The 25,873-nt window shown below is 59.2% G+C and overlaps 1 protein-coding gene across 1 annotated transcript; it reads right to left on the minus strand.

Moving 5' to 3' along the window:
- Nucleotides 1-1,695: 1,695 nt before the first annotated feature.
- MINDY4B (MINDY family member 4B) lies at nucleotides 1,696-24,649 on the minus strand. The gene is made up of 11 exons (XM_055124784.1): nucleotides 24,537-24,649; nucleotides 24,238-24,265; nucleotides 20,661-20,777; nucleotides 18,851-18,939; nucleotides 17,072-17,219; nucleotides 16,483-16,548; nucleotides 14,877-14,947; nucleotides 13,252-13,324; nucleotides 11,841-12,002; nucleotides 4,982-5,147; nucleotides 1,696-1,838 (listed from the first exon to the last, which is right to left on the minus strand). Exons 1-11 carry the CDS (start codon nucleotides 24,647-24,649, stop codon nucleotides 1,696-1,698), a joined length of 1,176 nt encoding a protein of 391 aa, XP_054980759.1.
- Nucleotides 24,650-25,873: the final 1,224 nt, after the last annotated feature.

A 25,873-nucleotide genomic window follows, 5' to 3' on the forward strand; every position in this document is an offset into this window, starting at 1 on the left:
CTGCCTGCATTGTGTTCCATGTGTGCATAGACCCCTGAAGTCTGTAGTCCTGCACAGTCACCTGCTAACGTGTTGATTCTGTCAGTAATGGTTGATGAGCAGAAGTTGCACATTGCTCTTGTGTTTCCTGTTTGTTTCAGGGCCACACCTGTCATTACTTAGGGCTCACTCCTGCTCTGTGCTCAGGAATCACTCCCAGAGGTGCTCAGGGGATGCCGGGGATTGAACCCCTACTGCACAAGAGGCTAATGCTTTGCCTGCTGTCCTACTGCTCTGGCCCCAGAGCTTGTGTTTTTTTGCAACCTGAATGACCCGCCCGACAGTGACCCGTGACTGAATAAAGGAGATGTGTTTTATAGACATAGGAAATACTACACAGATGTAAAAAAGAGGAACCCTTGCCCTGTGCTGCAACGTGGAGGGCACTGGAGGCCACCCCATGCAGTGACAAGAGTGAGAGGGACAAGGACAAGTACCAGTTGACCTCGCTCACCTGTGGACGAGAGAGAAACAAGAGGGAGTAGCGGTAACGAAAGAGGACAAGGCCTTGGCCTTTGGTTGCAAAACTGAGATTGCTAAGTGGTGCGAGAGTGGGTGGGGAGGAGGTGCTGACTCCAGGGACACAGAGACAGAGGTGGAGGGTGTGGGACATGGCAGTGGTGACAGTGTATTCCCAGAACCGTGGATGTTAGCACTGTTATAACCATTTTACCCCAACCAAAGTTTTTTTTTTTTCTTAAAGCAAATTACATTTATTTTTAAGTGTGGGGAAATCTGTGCATTCTTTATGGGCTATTTTTCCAGAGCCCTTTGTCTACCTGCCCTTCTACCCAATCCCACACCCAGAAAGCCACACCCAGAGCCCTGGCTGGGAGGCTGCTCACTGGACCACCCAGCCCCGCAGCTGAGCGCTGCCTCTCCCAACCCCCAAGCCCTGGGGAGCCCCTGGTGGCCCATTTCTCATTGCAGGACAAGCGATGGCTGGTCCCGGCGGGTGAGGCCTCACCTTGGGAAGGACAGCGCCCGGGCAGGGAGCCGCTGGAGCCAGGCCACGACTGGGAGTCTGGTGATGCACAGGCGGTGACTTCATCCCCCAGGAGGGCAGCCGCCGCCCTCCTGCTCCTCAGGGACACGCACGGGGAGCCGGCTGAGGGGAGAAGGGCAGGAGGGAAGCGCCCGGTCCCTCTTCTGAGGGGCGCCTTCTTGGTTCCTCTCCCCACACGGGGCAGCGGCTCTCAATGTTCCCCGGAGACTTAGCCCCTCCACAGTGAAGGAGCAACAGCCCCCAAGGCAGTGTGTGTGCGTGTGTGTGCATGTGCGTGCATGTGTGTGCGTGTGTGCGTGTGCGTGTGTGTATGTGTGTGCGTGTGTGTACGTGTATGTGTGTGTGTGTTCAATGGGATTTAACAGGTGGAAATGTCACTGTGACTTGTGCATGTACGTGTGCGTGCACGTGTGCGTGTGTGCATGTGTGTGTGCGTGTGCGTGTGTGCGCATGTGCGTGTGTGTGCGTGTGTGTGTGCGTGTGTGTGTGTGTGTGTGTTCAATGGGATTTAACAGGTGGAAATGTCACTGTGACTTGTGTGAGGGAAGCAGGGCGACCCCTGTGGAGCGCGGGGGTCAGCAAGGAGGACGGGTGCAGACACGGAGTGGGTCGGTCTCCTCGGACGTGGTTCGGCCAGCCGGGCTTTCTCCTCAGACCGAGGGCGCGGGTCCGGCCCAGTGGACGCTGGCCTCAGTCCACTTGGTCCTGATGGCCATCTCCAGCGGAGAGCAGCGTCTGCCCGGCCTGCGCTCCTCCTCGCGCCGCCTGCTCTCCCAGGGGTGGGCGTGGGTATCTGGGGAGATCAGAGACCGGTAGCCCCCAGCCCCTGTGCGCGCCCCACGGAAGGGGGCTGGGGTGGGGGGGTAGGAGGGGGTGAGTGTGAAGCCCCCCCGCACTGTGTCCTGGCTCTTGGTGAAGCAGGGGTGATCCTGACCCTCGTCCATTTGGATGACCCCAACCCCCCTCAGGACAGCACCTGATGCTTTCTGGGGTCCTCTGGATGGTTGGATATTTGGGAACACAAATGTGGGTTCTGCACCCGAAATGGGGCACTTTGGGCGGAGTGCAGGTCCCCCAGTGTTGTCAGGGGAAGGGAGGGGCCCCCTTGGCTCGTGCTTCGGGGAGGGGTTTTGCTCTGGGGGACGGAGGAGGCACAGGGGGCAGCAAGATGGGGCTCAGGGCCAGAGTTCATCTCTGACGAGCCAGGGGACATCTTCCAAGGACCTTCTGGTTCCGCGTGTCACCAGCCAAGTCAGTGACGCCTCCCGCGCTTGGGAACTCAGGTACCTCAGTGAAGAGAGGCACTCTGCGTCCCGCCTCGAGGGGGCTGTTGGAGACGTCACGGGGTGAGCTAGGGACCTTTTCTTTTTTAAAATTAATTTTTATTACAAACACTGTGAGGGGCCAGAGCAATAGTACAGTGGGGAGGGCGTTTGCCTTGCACGCCGAGGACCGAGGTTCAGTCCCCGGCATCCCGTATGGTCCCTGAGCACCACCAGGAGTGATTCCTGAGAGCCGAGCCAGGAGTAACCCCTGAGCATCGCTGAGTGTGACCCAAAAAGATAAAAAGCTTAAAAAAAAGAAACCACACAGAAATAACCCCAGAAACAAACCACCATGATTTACAAAGCTGTTCACCATGTAGTGCTCCAAAATCACCAGTGTGACCAATAACCCCAATTTCCCTCCTAATCCCAGCCTGTCCCCTTGGGCACATTACAAATTTACTTTATATTGCTTATTCCAACAAAACTGTAAGACATGGCAAATAATGATCTGAAAATAAATCAGTAAGAGCCAATTTGCGATTACTGATTACTGACCTATGTAAAAAGAAAATTAAAAGCATTTACTACAATATAATAAAATGCTTATTCTTATTTACATATACAAGTTTTCAACTCTAGAATCTAAAGTATGTTACATTAAATTTTATTTTATACTTCGATCTCATTATAGTAATCATGTCTCACCTGCCATTAATAAAACGCTGATGAACCAGTAACAGCACACCCGATTAGGGGGGATGTAGTGTAGCCGGCTACCAATCTCTGTCAACAAGACATGAGCACAGCAGCTTGACCCGTAACGTCTTAGTCATCTCTCATACAAGAGCTTAATGCCTTCACGGCGAGATGCAACAATTTACACTAATTTTCTTCTAAGGAAGCATTTTTTTGATCATTCTGTTAAAAGTTGTTGATAACAAGCAATATAAAATAAATGATTGAGGGCCTTCTATAAAAACAGGTCACGGGGTGTTTGGGAAAATTGGAGTATAATGGTACAGGGAAGGTGTAAGGGTGGTGGGGTTGGAGTTGGAATGTTGAATGCCTGTAAGAAATCATTGTGAACAACAGTGTCTATATAAAGTGTAGGAGAAAAATTTTACATATATAGGCATTACCTAGTCCATGTAAACTGCACAATTAATTAACATAGGACTGGAGCGATAGCACAGCAGGGAGGGCGTTTGCCTTGCACGCGACTGACCCAGTTTCGATCCCTCTGCCCCTCTCAAAGAGCCCAGCAAGCTACCGAGAGTATCTCACCTGCACGGCAGAGCCTGGCAAGCTACCAAGAGTATCCCACTCACATGGCAGAGCCCGGCAAGCTACCTTCGCGTAAAAAACAGTAACAAGTCTCACAATGGAGACATTACTGGTGCCCAATAGAGCAAATCAATGAACAACAGGATACAGTGCAGTGCTACAAATTGTTTTAAATGGAGGGACATATTCTTTTTCTTTTTGCTTTTCTGGGTCACACTCAGTGATGCTCAGGGGTTACTCCTGGCTCTGCACTCAGGAATTACTCCTGGTGGTGCTCAGGGGACCATATGGGATGCTGGGGATCAAACCCGGGTCGGCTGCGTGCAAGGCAAACGCCCTACCCGCTGTGCTATTGCTCCAGCTCCCGGAGGGACATTTTCAATGGAGCATTTGTGGTGCCTGTGAGCTAATGTGTTTTGTTTTAAATTCTTGATTTGTTCTGTGCTTGGGGGCCACATCTAGAGGTGCTCAGGGGTCCCTCTGGAGAGACTCTGACTCCTTACGTGCTGCTGAGGAGCGCGCTGGGGTCAGATGTGACCAGTGCCTTCACCCCTGCATTAAGTCTTCGAACCCCTCTTAAACATTTTGCATTAATCTGTTTGGCATGTGAGCTAATTACAAAAACCAGCGTTTCCCTCCAAGAAGATCGTGGAAACGCTCATTTATGTGTGTGTGTGTGTGTGTGTGGTGTGGTGTGTGTGTGTATGTGTGTGTATGTGTGTATGGGGGGGCTTCCTTGGTGTTGCTCTGGGGGCTGGAGCAATTCCTGGCCACACTCTGCCAGTGTGATGTGCCTGCTGGCTCTCGGGGTCTTGTCACCTGATGATCATCTGAGGTGATCGTCTGATTATGGGCCAGGATCTGCCAATTGGGTGCCTGTTTGTTTACCCAGTTCTCCCTTGAGGCAGTCAATGGCTCAAGTATGAAGATAAAAGACGCCCCCCCAAACCCCAGCCACCCTGCCCCCCAGAAGAAAGCTTTTGGAAATGTAAATGAGTTTGTTGGTTCTCTGTCTCTCTCTGTCTCTGTCTCTCTGTCTCTCTCTTTGCTTTTTGGGTCACACCCAGCGATGCTCAGTTGTTACTCCTGGCTCTGTACTCAGGAATTACTCTTGGCAGTGCTCATGGGACCATATGGGATGCTGGGGATCGAACCCGAGTTGGCCGAGTGCAAGCAAACGCCCTCCCCACTGTCCCATCGCTCCCGCCCTGTTGTTTCTCTTTTCCAAAGCTGTTTGTCCCCTCCGTGTCACCCCCACACGCTCTCCCGTTCCTGCCTCAGGCCCCAGTGGAGTTCCCGCCCAAGACGGCTGGAGTTCGCGCCTGGCTCTCTCTCCTGAGCCCCAGCCTGGCAGAGCACGGCCGGGGGCGGCCGCGGGACTCACCTACAGTCAGGTGTGCCAACTGCCCGTTGTACAGACACAGCCCGAAGACACGCTCTGCCTTCCAGTGGGCCACGAGCTGCCTGTCGCTGCTGAAGAGGACGCCGTGGTGCCCGCTGAGGTTGCACAGCCAGATGGGAACCCGGGGGGTCTGTAGCATGCTCCCCACCTGCAAGGGGAGGGGTGGGGGGGACAAAAGGGAGGGTGTCACCTGCCCGGCGCCCAGTGCAAAGGGAGGCTGAGGTGCGGCTTTCCCGGGAGCAGACTCTGGGGCCTGAGTGGCCGTTTGTCTGCTCGCGGTGAGAGTATAAAGGACCAAGCCTGATGGCCTCTCAGTGTCTGCATTGCGAATCACAGTGCCCAGAAGCAGAGCGAGAGCGTGGGGGAGACTGTCTGCCATGGAGGCAGCGGGAGGGTGGGAAAGGGGGGATACTGGGGGGATCGGTGGTGGAGATTGTGCACGGGTGGCGGGGTGGGTGTTGGATCGTCGTAGGACGGAAACTTGAACATGAAAGCTTTGTAACTGCATCTCAAGGTGATCCAATTAAGAAGAAAAGTCATCTTCACGAAGGCTGACTCCGGGGCCCCCGTGGAGGGGAGTCGCCGGTGTGGTTTGGAAAAGAGGGGAGGGAGATGCCGCTAACAGGAAGGGAAGAGTTGGGTGGACGGTTTAGGGTTAGGGTTATGGTTATGGTTAGGGTTAGGGTTAGGTTTAGGGTTAGGGTTAGGGTTAGGGTTAGGGTTAGGGTTAGGTCAGGCAACCCGAGAGAAGCAATAGGCTTCATTTTGGTCTTTGGGCCACACCCGGGGATGCTCTGGATTAACTCCAGACTCAGTGCTCGGAGGTCCGTGTGGTGTTGTGGATTGAACCCAGGTCTCCTGTATGCAGAGCCGGTGCTCTGCCCATTGACCTGGAGGCATGGGTATGATAGAGAAACAGAGGCTGAGTTGTTTGGGGTGGAGGCAGAGGAGGTGGGCTGGACCAGTGATGCTCAGGTATTACTCCTGGCTCAGTGCTCAGGGACCACTCCCTCCTGGCGGGGCTCAGGGAACCCTCGGTGGTGCCAGGGACCCAAGCTGGGGTGGGCCACCTTAGCCTCGCTGCTGTCTCTGTAACACCAGAATGCTCTCTGTAAAAGAAAGGAAGGAAGGGGGGTCTCCTTACCCCTGTACAAGCATGTGCAGGCTGGCTGTGCTGCCCTTAGGAGGAGGTGCCCGTTAGGTGCCCAACAGCTGAGCCTCGAATTCTCATAGCTGGCGACTTCATGCCTCCAGCCCCCCTGCCGGGACAGGGCCCTGCACCCTTCCGCAGCCTCGCAGGGCACTGTGACAGGAGTCTGCACTTCTGCTCAGGAGAGAGGCTGGGGAGCGCCTGGCTTTAAAAGGATTGCCGTGAAAACCCGGGAGTGCTAAAAATAATTTTTTAAAAATCTGCTTAGGGGGCTGGAGCAATAGCACAGCGGGTAGGGCGTTTGCCTTGCACGCGGCCGACCCGGGTTCGATTCCCAGCATCCCATGTGGTCCCCTGAGCACCGCCAGGGGTAATTCCTGAGTGCATGAGCCAGGAGTGAACCCTGTGCATTGCCGGGTGGGACCCAAAAAGCAAAAAAAAAAAAAAAAAAAAAAAAAAAAAAAAAAAATCTGTCTCTTGGCTCTCGTTTCAGTTCTTCAGCGGGGCCTGAATCAAGGCTGCTTTCACCTTCCGGGTTTCCCTGGGGAACACCATCTACAAGTCGCCTTTCAAAGGCAAGACCTCAGTTCTGCTTCTGGCTTGGAGGCTGCGAGCCCCTTACCCCGGTCTCAACCTCCGCGTGGCCACCAGAGTTGCCCCTCGCTCCCCCCAAATTAGCTCCTGTGGGTTTAGCAGGCCATGAATATCTCGCTTATCAGGCGTGGGGGCAGTTGCTTGAGGGGACTGTGCGGGGAATAAGACCCAGAGGGTGCACAGAGAGACAGTACAGCGGGCAAGATATTTGGCTTGTAAATCGCCCGTCCATGTTTCAGCCCTGACACCCCATGTGAGCCCTGCCAGGAGTGATCCCTGAGTGGAGAACCAGGAGTAAGCTCCGAGTACAGTTACTTGTGGCTCAAGAGCAAATTAAACATAACCAAAAAAAGTGCTGGGAGGGCTGGAGCGATAGCACAGCGGGGAGGGCGTTTGCCTTGCATGCGACCGACCCAGGTTCGACTCCCAGCATCCCATATGGTCCCCTGAGCACCGCCAGGAGTAATTCCTGAGTGCAGAGCCAGGAGTAACCCCTGAGCATTGCCGGGTGTGACTAAAAAAAAAAAAACAAACTGACTATTATTGGGGCTGGAGCGATAGCACAGCAGGTAGAGCGTTTGCCTTGCATGTGGCCGATCTGGGTTCGATCCCTGGCATCCCATACAGTCTCTCCAGCACCGCCAGGAGTAATTCCTGAGTGCATGAGCCAGGAGTAACCCCTGTGCATTGCCGAGTGTGACCCAAAAAGCAAAGCAAAAAAAAAAGTGCTGGAGAGATAGCACAGGAATGAAGACACTTGCCTTTCACTTAACTGCACAGACAGATTCCCCACATTGGGTTCCCTGAGCACCACTTGGGAGCACTCCTGGGCACAGAACCAGGAATGGCCCCCGAGCACATGGCGTGTGACCCCAAAACCAAATCAAAACCAAAACTGTGGAGCGCTGCCTCCAGGCGCGAGTCACATGCAGCAATGGTTGATGCCGTTGTTGATTTCCTCGTTGGTGCAGTTGTTGATGCAGTTGTTGGTGCGGTGGTTGGTGCGGTGGTTGATGTGGTGGTTGATGCAGTGGTTGCTGCACTAAGCCAAATCTTCAGGCCTTGTGTTGCTTTCGGGTTGACGGTTTCTCTGCTGACCCAGCTCTCCCCACTGAAGCCGCTTCCTCACTGTGATTCTTTTGGTGAAACTCCCCCAGCAGCCGACTGTGTGTGTGTGTGTGTGTGTGTGTGTGTGTGTGTGTGTGTACGTGTATGTTGCCTCATGTTGCCATGGCAAAGAGGGAAGTGCGTGTTGAGCCAGCAGCACTATAAATAAAGTACCTCCCTTCTTAAGTTCCCTCCCGAGCACTGAGCCTGCGGCTGGGGCCACCAGCGTCCCTTTCCTGCGTCCTCTGAGTCCCTCGGCGCGGGGGGTTGAGGGGACGGCCGGGTTCTGCTTCCTCCTTGTGCTTTTCCTTCCCGCCTTGGCGCCCGGGCCCGGCAGGTGCGTCTGGCAGTGCGCCATGGCCAGGGGCCCGTGGAGGCGGGGCTGTGCCCGCGGTTTCCTGATGCTGGTTGCCTGTGTGCCCACCTGCCAACAGCACGGGGAGAGCCGGTCCTCCCGGGGGTCTGAGGTCGCGGGGACGGTGTGGGGGAGGGCAGGGCTGTGTTGGCTGTGTCCTGGGACCCTCCTCCTGTTCTCATTTTCTCTCTTACAAAGAACAGTCGGGGGTGCCCGGGACAGTGGTGGTCTCTGCCGGGGGGGGGGGGCATCGTTCCACCGTTCTCTCCATCTTTGCAGAACTCCAAAGGGGCCACAGCAGGGGTGACAGCCACGTGACCTCCCTGCCGATGGTGGTGTCAGACTCACGCTGTGCCCCGTGCTCACACCCAAACCTGCACCAGAAATCACCTGGGACGGAGATCCCAGGGTCGGAGAGACAGCACAGAGGGCACGGTGCTTGCCTTGCACGCGGCCAGCTGGGGTCCGACCCCTGGCACCTCATATGGTCTCCTGAGCACTGCCAGGTACGATCCTTGAGCACAAAGCCAGGAGTCTACTCTGAGCACTGCTGGATATGGTCACAACCCCCCCCAATAAATCCCAGCGCTCCTAGACAGAGCTTCGTTTGTGGGGTGCTGGCTGGCGCCGTGGGGGCTGCAGGGACCTCCCACCTTTCTGCTGTTCCTTCTCCAACTCCTTCGCACCCACTGGGTGTGCCGTGTCCCGGAGTGCAGAGATGCAGTTTGGGCCGAGACACGCCAGGATGGGTCCCGCCAGACTCCAGCATGGGGACCCTGTTGGCGCTCTACTGAGAAATAATGTTTTTCCACCCGTCTCCCTTCCTGCGCCTTCGCTGTCGGTGGCTGTGATGCCAGGGGTTGCACACTCGGGGCCCGACACGGTGGAGATCCTAAGTGGCGCCACCTTCTTGATGGCTCCGAGCACATGAGGCTGCACCGGGGCTCGAACTCACAGCCTCATGCCTCTGGGGCACCCACAAGCCCCTGGCCTGGACGGTCTCGTCGTGAAGCAGCAGACTCTGGGCCTGTGCTCCCTCGGCTGTATGTCGGTGGATAGAGGGTTCGAGAGAGGGAGAGGGTCACCGCCGGCGGCTCCGCCCCTGTGCAGAGCTGTTGGCACGGCGATGCTCCCATCCGCTCCGTATTTGCTTTCCGGAGTCGCCGTCTACGGGGACGGTGATGAAAGGGAAACGCACCGGGATGGTCAGTTTCGGGAGCCCCACCTGCAACACTCAGGCCTTCCTCCTGGTTCTGCTCAGGGTCTCGTGGCGGTGCGCGGGGGGCCGTATGTGGCAGCGACCCGGGGTTGGCTACACGCCGGACGTGCGCCTTAGTCCCTGGCCCCGTGTTATCTTACGTGGGAGAATGATTTCAGCCGTGCAGGGCAGCTGACGTCGCCCCGACTCGCCCAGGGGGAGTGAGAGAGACTGCGAGAGCAGGGCCGGGCCCGAGATGCTCTGCAGGGTTGGGGTGGAGGGTTCGAGCCCCGGCACTGCCCCTCCCCCCCATGCTGAGGGGGATCCCGGTGACTTGGTAGAGCCTGTGATCCCCCGCACCCCACACCCAGGCCTGCACGGGCACCTCTGAGGAGGGCACCCCGCCCTGGGAGCACCCTCCCTGGAGCACCCTCCCCGGGAGCACCCTTCCCGGGAGCACCCGTTACAAGCAGGGACTTCCGGTGGGCGTGCCAGCACCCACTATCATCAGGGCAACAGAGTGAGGGGAAGAGGGAGATAAAATAAAATCCAGAATAAAGAGGCACCCCGGGCCCAGAGACGCTTTCTGCAGAAACTGGCTCATTGTCGGACCGACTCCTATTTCTCGGCAATGAAGGAGGGAAACCAACTCACCGCCTTCATTTTCCCTCTACTCTGCTTGTTCCGAACCCAATGATTGAATTCCGTTATTGTTTGCTTGTTTCGGGGGCCACGTTCGCTGTGCTCAGGGCTGACTCTTGACTCTGTGCTCAGGGATCCCTCCTGGCAAGACCTGGAGACCGTATGGCGTGGCGGAGCTCAAATCTGGGTGGGCTCCTCCATTTACGGCGAGTGCCCTGCCCACTGTACTCTCATTCCGGTCATCCAACTCCCCCTGCAGATTGAACTTGAAGGGTGTGACAGAGACTGGTGCAGAGCACTGCTGGCGCGCGCGTGTGTGTGTGCGTGTATGTGTGTGTGTGTGCGTGTATGTGTGTGCGTGTATGTGTGTGTGTGCATGTGCGTGTATGTGTGTGTGTGCGTGTATGTGTGTGTGCATGTGCGTGTATGTGTGTGTGCGTGTGCGTGTGTGCGTGTGCGTGTGTGTTTGCGTGTGTGCGTGTGCGTGTGTGTTTGCGTGTGTGCGTGTGCGTGTGTGTGCGTGTGTGTGTGCATGTGCGTGTATGTGTGTGTGCGTGTATGTGTGTGTGCATGTGCATGTATGTGTGTGCGTGTGCGTGTGCGCGTGTGCGTGTGCGTGCGTGTGCGCGTGTGCGTGTGCGTGCGTGCGTGTGTGTGTGTGTGTGTGTGTGTGTGTGTGTGAATCACTGGTGTATGATTTTGGGCAGGATGGGATTCAAGGGGTCCCCTGGGAGGGCACGAGCAGCGTATGTCTGAGCTGGAATGAAGAGTTGCATTCATCCCCACTGGAGGGAACGAAGCTTACGTGCGTCGGGGTCTGGGTTCAGCCACAGTCCCGACCCCCTCGGGCCAGACGCGTCTGCAGGGCGGGGAAGGCCTTGCTTTCTGCCTTTGGCCTCTGCCTCTCTCACTACCCCGCTGCCCCTTGTTTTATCCCGGGGAACAGTCAGGCTCTGCAGCTCTGCCTTGGAGGACGCCTGACCGTCTAGCTGCCTGACCCGACGTGGACACCCGTGAAGAGGGACTCAGACAAAGGCCTCCTCGGAGCGCCTGGGATTCCTCATTCTCGGGTCTCTGGCTCTGGCATTGATCCTGTCTCTTTCCTTGGAGCAAAAACCTGCCCGCTCCGTTAGCGGGTCAAGACCACGACTTCTTGTCCGAGGAGCAGGACGCTGCCCCTTTCTGGCGCGTGGACCGTGAGTCGCTTACTCTGGCCCTTGCCCGTCCAGATCACTTGGTTTCAAATTCAGCGCCAGTGGGCTAGGTCCCACCGACCCCCAGGAGACTCCCCCTCCCATCCCTTAGCACAGAGGCTGCACAGGGGGCAGTTTTGTGTCCCCGGAGAACCTTATCCAGGAGAACCCCGCCCCACGGTCTGGACGCCTGAGGGACGCTCTGCTCTCAGGGACTGGGTGTTAAGCGGCGTTCAGGCCTTAGGCGGCCCCTGGGTGGACTCTCAGTGGGCAGGCCCAGGACCAGAGGGAAATACAGGGTGATGTTGTGAAAATGACGACAGGGGCCGGAGCCATAGTCCAGCGGGAGGGGGTTTGCCTTGCATGCGGCCGACCCAGGTTCGATCGCTGGCATCCCATAGGGTCCCCCACGCACTGCCAGGAGTGATTCCTGAGTGCAGAGACAGGAGTGACCCCTGTGAAGTGCCAGGTGTGACCCAAAAAAGCCAAAAAAAAAAAAAAAAAAGAAAGGAAGGAAGAAAAGGAAAAGCCGTGACATCACGAGCTCAGCTTTCCGGCCTTTGGGGAGAGATGCCGCCAGACGCCAGATGTAGTTCACTAACCTGAGAAGGCCTGTGCTCCTCCGAGGGGTCCCTGCCCCCCTGCAGGTAGCCCACCTCGCTGCGGCCCTGCACGCCCTGCAGCCTGTCCCCGGATGGTCCTTCCTGGCACCCGTTGAAGACGTGGGGGCTGGCTCTGCCCGTCAGCATGAGGTTCACGGCTGCCTGCGGACACGTGGGAGAGATGCTCAAGCTTCAGCAGCAGCAAAAAGAAGCAGTTCCTTCGGTCTGTTTGGGGGCTGGGGGCCTCGCCCAGCAGTGCTCAGGGGCTATTCCTGGCTGTATGGTCAGGGCTCACTGGGAGCAAACTGCCCACTCTCTGGGACCCATGTGGTGCCAAGGATCGAACCCAGGTCGGCGGGGTGCAAGGCAAGTGCCTTAAGCTCTGGACTCTCTCTGGCCCCTTCTTTCCTTTCTTAAGAGACACCTTTTGCTGTAGTGAATGAAAACACATAACATATGACTCTGGAAACCGCGTGTCACAAACCCTGGTGGGTTAAGGCAACGGTTTGTTTCCCTCTGAGCGGAATCACTGCATCACCCGTGCCTCACCTCGGTCTCACTGTCTCTCCACCACTTTCCTGTAAATGCTGTTCCCGGGGGCCCAGGTGGGGGCCCCAGGGTAGAACACACGTCCAGTGGGCGCGAGGCCCCGAGTGGGCCCCTGAGCACTGTGGGGCCAGGCCAGCCTGCCCCCGCCCCAGCCCCCGACTCTGCTGTAATTCAAGGCCAGGAAGCCCTCAGAGGCAGAGCACGAGCCGCGCGCGGGGGCCCCGGGTCCCTGCAGACCAGCAACAGGAAGAAACGCAGGTGAGTCTTGCGATTCTGTTTGAGTTTTACATCTGGGGGTGAGGGGGAGCTGGAGGCCACTCCCGGTGCTCCCAGGGGACATCCCCTGAGGGTGCTCAGGCCACTCGGGGCTGACGTTGGGGTTCAAACCCAGGATCTCGTGCATGCAAGATGGGCATCCTGCCCCTGGACCTCGGCCCTGGCCCCAGGCTCAGCTGTTTTTATGAGGCGGGGTCTTCCCTTCCCTTGATCAGGGAATCTAATATTCCTCGGCTCCGGGGGTGGGTTGCCCCAGGGGTGGAGCAGAAGGGATGGGGAACTAGGAGGGCGCGTGTGCGCGCGTGCGCGCATGTGTGCGTGTGTGTGTGCGTGTGTGCGTGCGTGTGTGTGCATGCATGCATGCGTGTGTGCATATGTGTGTGTGCACGTGTGCGTGCATGCATGCGTGTGTGTGCGCGTGTGTGCCTGCATGTGTGTGTGTGTGCGTGTGTGTGTGTGTGTGTGTGTGTGTGTGTGTGTGTGTGTGTACTGGGAACAGCCTTGGGGAGCCTCGTGGTCCTGGTTCCTTTCCCCCAGAAGGGGAGAAATCGGGCTCTGGCCCCGGGAGCTGCACCCCCTGACCCACCTGTCTGCACAGAAAGCCGCCGGTGTGGGGTCGGAGCAGGTGTGGGGTGGAGCCGTCCAGGTCCATCTGCAGGCTGGGGGGGTGGACAAAGGTCAGGCAGAGCCGTGGGCTTCGGGTTCCTGCGGCCTAGCCCCCTCCCTGCTAGAGCAGCAGGGCGGCGGCTCGCCTTGCTCCCCCCTACCCCCAGGCCCGCCCGCCCGGCACCTCCCAGCCTGCCCGGGGACAGCGGCCCAGGACGGAGCCCAGGACAGAGACATACAGCTCCGCATCCACGTCTGCGCCCCCGAGTGTGCTCTGGGCAGGAACGGGGGCTGTTTGCTCACAGTGACAGGGACAGGGGGAGGAGGGCTGAGGCAGGACTCTGCAGGGGGCCGGCCCAGCGGGCACTGTGCTCAGGGCCAGGCGACTGACAGCAGAGGGGCCGCCTCGTCGCGGGGCCAGGGCGGGGGCTCCTGCTGTCCCCAGGGTCCGGATTGTCCCTACAGGGCCCCGAGCCGGGATGGCCCTAACCTGCCTGTGATGTCCCCACGAGGAGCTGGCGGTCAGCGTGGCGGGGGTCAGAGTCTCATCACTCCCGCCCCCCTAGGGGAAGGCTCTGCGACCCTCCTGCTGTGACCTTAGCACCCGCCCCTGCCCCAGGTGGTGCCCTTGCCCAACGCTGAGGCCCTCTCCTGGTTCCGCTCGGGACCCCCATCTCCTTGCTGGGGCCAGGTCGAGCGTCGACCCGGTTGGGCCTCTGGTCACTTCAGCCAGGCCTCGGAGGGTCAGGACTCGGGGTCCTGAGTAGCTCTGCTGGCCTCGCCCCGAGGTGGGGGTTTTAGGTCGGAGGAGGAACATAGTGGTTTAATTTTTTTTTAATCGTGATGCAATTATTTCTCAGGTTTTTTTTTTCTCTGCATTCATGTTTTGGAAGGGGCCAATGAGCGTTAACTCGAAGGCTGTTCCGCAAATAATAGTGGAGACTTGAGGCCTTCAGCCTCTGTACACTGCAAAGTCTCCAGCCTAAGGAGCAGCTATTGAAAACCCCCGGTGTAGACACAATAATGCCAAGCAGGTGGGCACGTGTCAGGAGCACCCCTCGGGGCTTGAAGCTCCCTCCTCCAGGCTCTCTACCCCCCTGGGGTCCGCAGAAGTTTCCTATCATTTAGAGTATGGGGTAGGGGGGATGTATGCTTCTTCCAGGAAGTCTTCCGTGACTGCCGTGCTGTGAGGACCTTCTTTCCTATGGAATTCGTCAAGAATCCTTACACTGCTCGGGGTACGTAGGGAGCCCCCAGTACCGAGTCCCTCTCTAGGCCTTCGGTTCTTCCCAAACAGGTACCTGTGGGCCGTCCCGGTCGCATCTCCCTTCACTTGTGGATAAACAGTAAAATATTCCACTTAGGACAAGTCGTGTGACCACACAGTGGCACGGCCTGCCGTGACCGTGACCACAGGGCCACAGGGTCCACTGCTGGGCGGGCCAGGCAGGCGCGGACCTCCCTGCTGGCCTCTACGTGCCCGAGAATGACGGCCCGGCCCGCCAGCGAGGAGGCGCCGACACTGCCGTGTCCGCTGGGGAGAGGCCAGGGCGCTCGGCCAGCAGGCCGAGGACGCGCTCCCAGACCCGCCTGTCCCGGGGTTACCTCTCGAGCGTCCTGGACAGGACGAGGCTGCACAGGAACAGGACGACGCCCCGGCTCCCTTCCCCTTGGAACTGGTGAGAGGAGACGGGAAGAGCATGTCGCTGAGGTGTCCGTCGGCGCCGTGGCTGGATGGCGCCACGGGAGCGGTGTCACGTGTGGATCCCTGTGGCCACCCCCTGCCAACGCCACTGAGAGCCAGTTGTGGGTCAGCAGCAGGAACATGTTTGCCAGGACCGTCCGGCTGCGAGAGACCCCCCGACAGAGGCCGTGGGGCTCGGGGCTGGTGGCTGCTGGGGCCTCTGGTGCCGGCCAGAGTCAGGAGCCGGGGGCTGGGCTGTGACATCACAGTGTGACAACTGTGTGTGTGTGTGTATGTGTGTGTGTGACAGCAAGTGATGCAAACCGAGTTTTGCACCCCCCAGTTCCGGAGGGCAGAGGCTGAGGGAGGGTCTCAGGGGCTGACGGCTGGGCTCTGGGTTTGGGTTTTGGTTTTGTTTCATTTGTTCCTGTTTGCTTGGGGTCTCGCCCTGTGATGCCCAGGGGGCCGTGTGGGGCTGGGGATAGAACATGGGGACCCCCTGCAGGGGCTCAGCCGGGCCCCTCCCCGTGCCTTCCCCTTCGCCACGTGATGTGGACTCCCGTCTGGGGGTCCTGGGGCCAGCCTGCGGGCGTCTTACAGACGCACGCGCTCACGTGACGGGTTGGGGGGCTGCAGATGGGGGGGACTCTGTGAGCCCACGTCCCGGGGCTCCTGCCCAGACCCTGCTTTGTGACTTTGGAACGGGGGCAGCCATCAGGGCAGGCCCGTGGACCCACTTTGGTGCCGACTGACCCACCTGGGCCCTGCTGGTGGCCTCGTGCTGGAGTCCCCAGAATAATGTTTGTCCCTCTCTGCCGGGAAATCTCTCAGGAGCTCTTCTGGGGCCCAGGGTGGCAGGTGCGGGCGGAGGCGGCAAACCCATCACATTTTTTTGTTTGTTTGCCTTTTGGGTCACACCAGGCACTACACAGGGGTTACTCCTGGTTCTGCACTCAGGAATCACTCCTGGCGGTGCTCAGGGAACCCTATGGGATGCTGGGAATCGAACCCGGGTCGGCCACGTGCCAGGCAAACGCCCTCCCCGCTGTGCTATCGCTCCAGCCCCAGCCCCACCATCTCCCGCACGCCCACAGCTGCCGCCCAGCCGAGCTCTTTCTGCTTCTCTCTGTGGGGGCCGCACCCAGGGGTGCCCAGGGGGGTGCAGAGGGTCAACCCCGGGCTCACCCGGCAGGCATGTGCTCTGCCTCTCACGCTGTGCCCCCCCCCCGCCGCTCTGCTCGTGTCCTGTCCACGACCCGTGACGAGATGGTCTCTGGATGAACGTTTTCTCTCGCCCCGTGCCCGCTTCCCCCCGTCACTGCCCGCCGTGGTCTCGCTCCCTGGCTTAGCCTCGCCCTGGGAGGGGCCTGGGTCTCAGGCTGTGGGCGGGAACGGCGGGCTCATCTCTCTCTCTGTCCTTCCAGTCCCCCCCAGGTGACCTGGCGTTCCTAACACGCATCATTAGCAACCCACTTCACACAGGAAAGGGGCCGACAGGAATCAGCTGCACTCCTCGGAGACACTCACACATCGTAAATGATCGTAGATGAATCGCTCGGTGGCGTCCCTCTCGGAGAGTTCAAACAGCCAGAGCTGCCCATCAGGACGGGGAGATAGAAACGAAAAGGGAGATGAAAGTTCCTGGCTGAGCCGTGTCGCGGCGGTACGAATGCCTCAAGGGAACTGTTTTATTTTTTCCTTTTTTTTTTTTCCTACACTTTTATGGCAGATACATGTTGCTGAAAACCGGTGTCTTATCTCCCAAGTAAAGATGCGTTTGGAGAATTGGGGGCCGTGAGCGTTTCTCACTCGTTCCTTGGTTTGGCAGCAGCCGGCTACCTTGAGGACTACACCAGCGTTCCCCCGAGTAGGTAGGACTTAGTCCACTTGCTGGTGGGGGAGATCAGCCCCTCCCAGAGGTGCCAGGGACCAACCCCCGGGCCTTGTCTTCGCCCTCCCCAACCCAGATTGAGCAAAGAACCGTGAGTGGGCGCGTCCAGGGGAGGGCTGCCCTCGCTGGCTGCAAGGTCCACTCTCGGCCCCCCTGAACTCACCGCGGGGGCTCAGGCCCCCAGCCCGGCCGAGCCCAGCCCCCGTGGCCTGGCCCGACACTCACCCGCTCAGTGATGTCATCCCCGGGGGCGTTGGCCGTGGAGGCGTCGAGGCAGACGGTGGCCCTGCGAGCCGCCCCTGCAGCCCACAGGACGGTGGTCAGCGCTGCGGCCAGGCCGTGGTCCTGCTCCGGGGGGCCCAGCGCGGAGAGGCTGCAGGGAGACGGGGTCACCGGTCTCGGCTCCCTCCCGCCGGGGGGCAGGACGGTCACTCCCGGCCCCTCCGAGCGTGCTGTTCTTTGTCCACTGGCTCGCCCAGCGTCCCCCACCGCCCCTGCCCTCTCTGTGAGCACCTGCGGGTCAGCCCTGTCCAGTGCGTCCTCTCAGCCCGCCTGTCCCTCGCACACGAGGCGCCCGTCCCCTCCTGCAGCCTCCTCACATGCCTCAGGTGCGTTCAGGGGCTGGGGGGGTCGGGGAGGGCCGAGGCCAGGCAGCCCGTCTTTCCTCGCTCTGAGCCTGTGACCTCGAGGACCTCGGTGCTGAGGAGGCGGCCGTGGTGGAGGCTCGTCCGTTACCTCGGCCGCTGGGGCCTTGCAGGGACATGAATGTCCGTCCCCACCCGCCCCCTCTGTCCCTCCCTCCCTTCCTCCCTCTCTCTCCCTCACTCTACCTCCCTCTCTCCTTCCCCCTCTCTCGCCTCTCCTTCTCTCTCCCCCTCCCTTTCTCCCTCTCTCTCTCCCTCCCTCCCTCTCTCCCTCTCTCCTTCTCTCCCTCTCTCCTTCTCTCCCTCTCTCCCTCTCTCCTTCTCTCCCCCTCTCCCTCTCTCTCTCCCTCCCTCTTTTCCTCTCTCCCCCTCTCTCCCTCCCTCTCCTTCTCTCTCTCCCTCTCTCTTCCTCTCTCCCCCTCTCTCCCTCCCTCTCCTTCTCTCTCTTCTCTCACTCCCCCTCTCTCCCCCCTCCCTTTCTCTCCCTCTCTCCCTTTTTAGACCTGGGGTTGACTCGAAACCCCTAGTGCGAGGTGTCTGCGGATGAAGGATGAGGCATCTCCGACGGGAGGGAGGGAGGAGAGAGGGTGGCCCGCTGGACTGAGAAGGTTCTGGAAGGCGGCCTGGCGCCCTTGCAGGTGGCAGTGGCTCTGCGTTGGCCTCACCCTGACAGCGCCAGATGCTTCTGGCTGGTGAGCCCGAGTGCCACCCTCGCTCGGGGGCCGACAGCTGTGCGGCACGTGCTCTGGTCTCAGCAGAAGGCACACCGCACCCCTCCCCCCCACCCCCAGCCCCCACTCGGAGACCCCCTCTTCTCCCTCCGGCCGTGCCTGTCGTTCCCTTCAAGGGAAGTAGCAGTCAGAAGGGTGTTTGCCGGCAGCTGCCCGCCCCCGGCCCCCCCCCCGCTCCCCATGCTCAGCTTCCCTGCACCCCCGGGGCCTCCTCAAAGTGGGGCGGGCCCTTCCTGGCACCTGGGGTCCCCCACATGTCCTGGACTGCCGGAGCGTCCCCTGGTCGGGGGCGGGGCCTCTCCCACGGGGCGGACGGACGTCAGCTCTTTCCTGCGCCTGGAGATTGGGGGCCACCCCAGTTCACCCGCCGGCCTGAGGCGCGAAGGGCCTGGGACCCCCTAACTGTCTAGGGGGACGCCCCGGGAGATCCTGGGGGCGCGTGCCTCAGGGGAAGGTTCTGGAAAGAGGATGCGCTCGTCCGTCTGTTCATCTTCTATTTCTGTTTGGGGGCCACACCCGCGCCTCCTCCTGGCCCTGTGCTCAGGGGTCACCTCTGGCGGGGCTGGGGGAACTGTGCGGGGCGAGTGCCTTGCCGCTGCGCCTCCTCTGGGAAGTCCGCCAGGCCTTACCTGTGCGCGGCGCCTCTGCCCTGCGCGGGGAACAGCAGGTGTTTGAGGATGAAGCCCTGCACGGCCATCTGGACGCTCCGGGCGCCCCCCTGCGGCCGGGCACAGGGGAAGGGAGGCGTGAACAGGTGGGGACGGGCCCTGGGTGCCACGTGGCCGTACAGCCCGGGCAAGGGGGGGGGGGGCGGCGTCCCGCCCACAGGGGAGCCCTGGCCCGAGCTCCTGCTTTCTGCAGCCTCGGCACCCCAGTCAGCCCCGCTGCGGCTCGGACCCGACCGTGCTTGTGAACGTGCTTCCGTTTCGTCCTCCCCAGCTCGGCGAGTCTCAGCCAGGCCGGAAAGAGGCAGCCGTGTGGGGTCACTGCCCTCTCGACAGTGTCGGGCACCACGGGGGACTCAGAGTGTCCCCTGCAGGGCAGGGGCCAGCAGGGGCCAGCAGGGGCCAGCCCGCCCTGCAGAAGGCCGCCCAGAGCCTGCTGTCCCCTCCCGCTCCTGCCCTGTGTCCTGCCCCAGGTCCAGGCCGGGGCTCGGGGGATACTGGGCCTGCTTGGCTCAGCCTCGACATGGGTGGCCTTGGCGGTCAGTGGCACTATTGATTATTATTGCCACCACACCCTGCAGTGCTCGGGGCTGCTCCTGGCACAGTGCTCAGGAGTGACACCCAGCAGTGCTCAGGGTCCATCTGCAGTGCCCGGGATTGAACCAGAGTTGGGGTGCTGCAAGGCAAGCACTTTCAGTTCTGCGCTGTCTCTCGGCCCAGTTCCTCCCCCGCCCCCTCTCTCTGGTCTGGGCTCCGGGATTTTCTTTGAAGAGTTGTGCAAGGGCAGGATTAGGAGGTTGAGCCCAGCCTAGGGAGGCTACCAAAGGCCCTGAGAGTAAAGGAAAAGGAGGACAAGAAAATATACTTGTCATTTTGGGGCTGGAGCAATGTACAGTGGGCCAGGTACTTGGCTGGTACGAGGCCGGCACGGGTTCGATCCTCAGCACAGCGTAGAGTCCGAGAGCCCCAGCGGGAGTGGTCCTGAGCACAGAGCCAGGAGCCGGCCCCGAGCACCACCAGGTGTGGCCCAAAGCGGATTCCCCACTGTCGTACGCCTCTCAGCCCCTCGGGGAGGCCCTCGCTTGAGCTTCGCCACTGCACGGTCCCCTGAGCTCTGGCAGGAGGGATCTCTGAGAATTCAGCCAGGGCAACACCATTGTGATGGCCCAGACGGAAACTAAGAGGGCTGGGGGTGGTGGTCACATCTTTAGGATGCGGAGAACACGGGGACGGGAGCCAGGAGAAAAAGAAATTGCCATGTGGGAATTGGGGGTTTTGTTATAATCGAGGGAGTACCTGACACTTTTGTTTCATGTTTTCTTTTGTTTGGGGACACAGCTGCTCTACGCAGGGATGACCAGCAGGGGGCGCTCAGGGGACCACACGGGGTGCGGGGGTCAAACCCAGGTCAGGGTGGTGCAAGGCAAGTGCCTTACCTGCTCTGGTTTCTCTCCATCCCCCCAACCTTTTTTAAATTGATGGGGGCCACAACTGCTATTGCTCAGGACTGCTCCTGGCACAGTGCTCTGGGAAACGTCAGCTCTGGGGTTTGAACCTGGGCCTCCGGAGGCGCAGGTTTTGCTCAGCTCGTTGAGCTGACCCCGGCCCCGTGGGTGGGCGCGTGCAGTTAAGACGGCTTGTTAGCGTGTATTTCCAAACGGGTTTTCCCGACCTGCCTCTGCTCGAGTGCCCCCGCGCCCGGACGCCGTCCCGAGTGCCCCAGTCACGTGGCGCCCCAAGGTGCGTGGAGAGAGGCCCGGGCGCCCGCTCTCACCTTGTCCACCTGCAGCGCGAAGGCCAGGGCAGAGGCGGGGCGGTGGAAGCGGAAGCAGGCCCGCTGCCAGTCCGCGCTGAAGGCCTGCGCGCTCCCCAGGAGGCTGTGCCGGAGCTCCTGGAAGGAGACGCCGGACTGATGCCCGCGGGCGGCTCTGCCCCACAGCTGGGGCCAGAACCAGGGTGCGGGCTGGGCCCCAGGCGTGCATGTGCCCCCGCCCAGGGCGCGTCCCTGAGAGAGGGCACTGGAGCTCGGGTTCCAGCCCAGCAGAGGCCCTGGAGGGGTGAGCCTGGGCATCAGGCAGAGCCGCCGCAGTGCTCGGAGCAGACACCGCGCAGAGCTGGGCGGGGCACACCTGCACACGCGGGAATGTGGGGGTGTCAGCCTGTGAGGGTGTGTGTGAGAGTGAGCCTATGTGTGTGACAGGGAGTGTGTGTGTGTGTGTGTGTGTGTGTGTGTGTGAGTAGGTGACTGTGTGAGGGTGACTCGTGACTGTGTGAGTGGGTGACTGTGTGTGAGTGTTGTGACAGACTGGGAATGACTCACAGTGAGTGTGTGTGTGTGAATGGCGTGAGTGTGAGAGTGTGCATGTGTGTGCAAGAGTGAGTATGAGAATGTGTGTGACAGTGCGGGATGGTGTGTGTATGCGTCTGTGAGAATGTATGATGTGTGAGAGTGTGAGAATGAGTATCAGTGTGTGTGAGTGTGTGGGTGTGAGAGTATGTGTAAGAGTGCAGGTATCTGAGTGTGTGGGAGAGTGTATATGTGAGTGTGGAAGTATGTGTGAATATGGAAATATGTGACTGTGAGAGTGTGGATGTGAGTGAGAGTGTAAGTGTGTGTGTGTGTGTGTGTGTGTGTGTGTGTGTGTGTGTGTGTGTATGCCCGAATGCATTCCAGGGTCCTGGGTGGGAAGCCAGTGGGAGCTGGGTCAAGGGTGATAGTGCAACAGTGGGAACTGGGTCAAGGGTAATAATAGTGTGTCAGTGGGGGCTGGATCAAGGGTAATAGTGTAACCGTGGGAGCTGGGTCAAGGGTGATAGTGTAACAGTGAGAGCTGGAGAGAGGGAGAGAGAGGGAGAGAGAGGAAGAGGGAGAGGGAGGGAGAGAGGGAGAGAGAGGGGGAGAGTGAGAGGGAGAGAGAGAGAGAGAGAGGGAGGGAGAGGGAGAGGGAAAGAGAGAGAGGGAGGGAGAGGGAGAGGGAAAGAGAGAGAGGGAGGGAGAGAGGGAGAGAGGGGAGAGAGAGGGAGAGGGACAGGGAGGGAGAGAGGGAGAGAGAGGGAAAGAGAGAGAGGGAGAGGGAGAGAGGGAGAGGGAAAGAGAGAGAGGGAGAGAGAGAGAGAGAGGGAGGGAGGGAGAGAGAGAGACTGGGAGTTGGGGGAGGGGGAGCATGACGAGTGTCAGAGTGTCCTTGAAAAGTGCCATAAATAAGTCATTATACTGATGACCGTCCCCCCTGCCTTCTGTCCCTCCCCCAGAGTGGGCAGGACCCCGGACCAGCCTCCCCGCCTGCCTTGGGGGGAATCTCGTTTCCTCATGTTTAATTGACAAGCTGACTCACCGCGGCCGTGGCCTGGGAGATGGGAGCACCGCCCCAGGTGGCAGAGAGGACGCCCCAGGTGGCAGAGAGGACGGAGCGCTGGGGCCCAGGGCAGAGTCTCCGGGGGGCCGGCTGGCCGTGACCTTGGGGACGCCTGCTTCCGGCCCCCTCCTCCAGCTGCTCAGCGCGGGGTCCTGTCTGGGCACAGAGCAGAGCGACTCCGGTTGGCCGTGCCCCTGGCCCCCAGCTGCCCTCGGGGTCTCCCTCTCAGCAGGGACAGTCATCAGAGAGGGGGCAGGGACGCCTGGGGGCACGGAGGGGCTCCTGCTGTCCGGCCAGGAGGCGAGGTGGCCGGTAACCATGGAAACATAATGAATGGCACCAAGACCTTGGCTGGAAATGAGCTTCCCTGCCCACAGCCGCGTCACCGCCTCTGGCTCGAGGACACCGCGTCCCCCAAACACGTCTCTGCAGTCCATTCCAGGTCTGTGACCCCTGGGGCCAGCCGCAGCCACCGGCCAAGGACCGCTTTGTAGTGCAGACGCCCCCCCATAGGTGACAATGAAACTTTCCTTTAAAATATATATTTTTTTACACCCGCACTCCAGATTGAACCAGCTGCCCGTGGAGACATTGAAGCAGAATTTCACCTCCTGTCTCCCTATCCTGGGAGACCGGTGCCCCGAAACTCCCCGCCTTAGTTTCTCTGCTCCCCTAGAGGCGAAAAGTGCCGCTTGTCGCAAAAACACGGCCCCCAGGCCCCGACTGCCTGCCGGCGGGAGAGCTGCAGCATCGTGGGAATCGCGGGGAACATCTCTGTGTGCGTGCAGTGGGTTTCCCGGGCCTCGTGTAAAGCATCTATTTACATTTTCCCTGTCACGGATGGTTTTATCTCTGACTCTTCTCCGCGCCCCCTCCCCGTGGTACCTGTCTCACCCGAGGCTGGTGCGGAGATAAGCAGCATTATCTCCCTGATTCTAATTTAGACTCTGGGCCGGCGCCTGCAAACAGAGCTTCTGATCACGGTGACTGGAACAAGCTGCTTCGGGGGCTGAGCTAAAATATTCATGATGCGGGAGTTTGATCAGAGCATAAAGCAGGGCCAGGAAGATGGCCCTAATCTTCGAGGATGTGTGTCCGGTGGTGGTTTTCCCGGCTGAGCGGCAAAGTCTGTTCTAATCTTTGGGGGGGGGGGCAGCAGGGACCGAGGGCGCTCGCTGGATCCTGGATCGGACGGTGGCCTCTCGGCCCGAGAGACAGGGTAGGGGTCGGACAGTGCATCTCGCGTGCAGCCAACCCCAGATTGATTCCTGGCACCCCATACAGGCCCGAGCACTGCCGGGAGGGATCCCCGATGACCAAGCCAAGAGGAATCCCTGAGCACCCCTGGGTGTGGTCCCCCTACCCCCCACCCCCGTCAAAAGAATCATTTGAAAGGCAGAGAGAAAAACATCCTCTAAACTCCTGGAAATGATGACGGGGAAAGAGACTCCAGTGATGATGATTGGCAAGACGGCTGTTCACCCGCGTCTCGAAGCCCGCGTGTCCAGGCCTAATGCTCTTTGCCAAGTGGAGGGACTCAAATGCGAATATTAGACTCCCCCCCCCCCCCCATTAAAGTCATACCCATCAGGGACTCTTAATGATGAAAAGTCCCTCTTAGAAGCCAGAGACTTTTTCCCCATGGGAGAAAAAAAATGCCCCCCTAAAAGATCTCCAAACTGGTTCTCTAGTTTTACGTGTTCACATGTTAAAATGCTGTGTGTGGGGGCTGGAGTGATAGCTCAGCAGGTGGGGCTTTTGCCTTGCACTCGGCCGACCCAGGTTCGAATCCCAGCATCCCATATGGTCCCCTGAGCACCACCAGGGGTAACTCCTGAGTGCATGAGCCAGGAGTAACCCCTGTGCATTGCCGGGTGTGACCCAAAAAGAAAAAAATGCTGTGTGTGTGTGTAGGGCGAAGAATTAAATGTAGTGGATGTTACTACTGTGATCCGGGACACGAGGAAAATAATCGGCTTTGAAGAAAGTAGTTACCTGAGGAGCAGCATTGTTGCTTCCCAACCTGTGAACGAAAGAGAACATTGGGGACCTCACTCTGTGGCCTCGCCCCCCCCCCCCAACTCCCGCAGCCGCCTCCCCAGACCCTCGTCCCACCAAGAGTGGACGCCTTCTGCAGTTCTGCCCAGGAAACGGGCTTGGTGGAAGCTCGGAGGCAGCGCGGCCACCCACGGGCACACAGAGCAGATATTAGATATATATATTATATATATATATATTTTTTTTTTTTTTCACTCCCTTCGGCCCCGAGAACCACGAAGGCGAGTGCGTCTCACCCAGGGCGGCCGAAGATGTCCCTCCACCTGTCAAGCAGGGCGAGCTCCCTCCGGATCTGCTCTAAATCCAGCCCGTGCGAGCCCTGTGCCCGGTCTGGCACCTCCCCGTCCATGGCGGAGGCGGCCACAGAGATGCCCGAGGCAGCCCCGCCGCTGTGGGCCAGCCCGAAGCCACGCCACCCCGTCGCCTGCCCGGGGCCCTCTGGGAGCTGCCGCTCTCGGGTTGCGATGAAAGTTTCATGAGCGGTGGGGCGTTCCGTTTGCTCTCGCTGTAGACGCCATGAATGTTTCATCCACGCCGGGGATTCATAAACAAAAGGATCGAGATTACCTGTGGGAATCAGAGCCACCGGGCCACCGGGACCGTTGACTCGGTGACAGGGAGCCCGGGTCCTGTGGAACGTGATACTGCCTTGGGCTGCCACACGGGTTTGGGGGCCAAGGCCATCCTCTTGATTTTAGACTTTTTATTTTATTTTTAAATAATTTTCTATTTTATAAAGCAGTTCACAATATTTGATGACATTCAATATTCAAACACCAACCCCTCCACCATGACACCTTCCCGCCACCATCCCAAACCTCAACCCCTGCCCCAAAGCAGAGCTGAAATAATGTATTTTGTATTGCTTGTTATGAAAAACCACTGAAAATGCTACACAAAAGTATCCTTAGAGGAAAGAGTGTGAAGATGGTTATATTTCACCGAGGAGCCATTAAGCCCTTCTATAAGGGATCACTAACATGTTATTAGAGGTTGAGCCTTGTGTGCTTTTATATATATGGACTGGAGCGATAACACAGCAGGTAGGGCGTTTGTCTTGCATGCAGCCGACCCGGGTTTGATTCCTCCATCCCTCTCAAAAAGCCCGGCAAGCTACCGAGAGTATTTTGCCTGCACAGCAGAGCCTGGCAAGCTACCCATGGCATATTCGATATGCCCAAAACAGTAACAAGTCTCACGATGGAGACGTTATTGGTGCCCACTCAAGCAAATCGATGAGCAATGGGACGACAGTGCAACAATGTACATACATATATATCACTCTATCACTGTCATCCCCATTGATCATCGATTAGCTCCAGCGGGCCCAGTAACGTCTCCATTCATCCTAGCCCTGAGATTTTTCCCTCTAAGATTGGTTGCCTCCTTACTTTGAACCCCATCAAATGTGGAGCGGTACTCTTGGAGTATGGGCAGGGTGTGTGGTATGAAGTGCTGTGTGGCCGCGTTTGTGCCCTCACAATCCAGGAATAGGTTCACTCGTGGGCGAGGCTGGGCCCGAGAGTGTGGAGAGTGGCCGTGGGCAGAGCAGCGGTTGAGTTCTGGAGGTTTC

Source organism: Sorex araneus, chromosome 2, assembly GCF_027595985.1.
Source record: "Sorex araneus isolate mSorAra2 chromosome 2, mSorAra2.pri, whole genome shotgun sequence".
NCBI classification, from domain to species: Eukaryota; Metazoa; Chordata; class Mammalia; order Eulipotyphla; family Soricidae; genus Sorex; species Sorex araneus.

Excerpts from the sequence above, each read along its gene's own strand:
- MINDY4B (XM_055124784.1), bottom strand. The coding sequence starts at position 24,649 with ATGGACGGGGAGGTGCCAGACCGGGCACAGGGCTCGCACGGGCTGGAT. Across the intron at positions 18,940-20,660 it reads TCGCGCTGCAGGTGGACAAG|GGGGGCGCCCGGAGCGTCCA; the intron begins GTGAGAGCGGGC and ends GCCCGGCCGCAG. Across the intron at positions 14,948-16,482 it reads TCTACGATCATTTACGATGT|TTCCAAGGGGAAGGGAGCCG; the intron begins GTGAGTGTCTCC and ends TCCTCTCACCAG.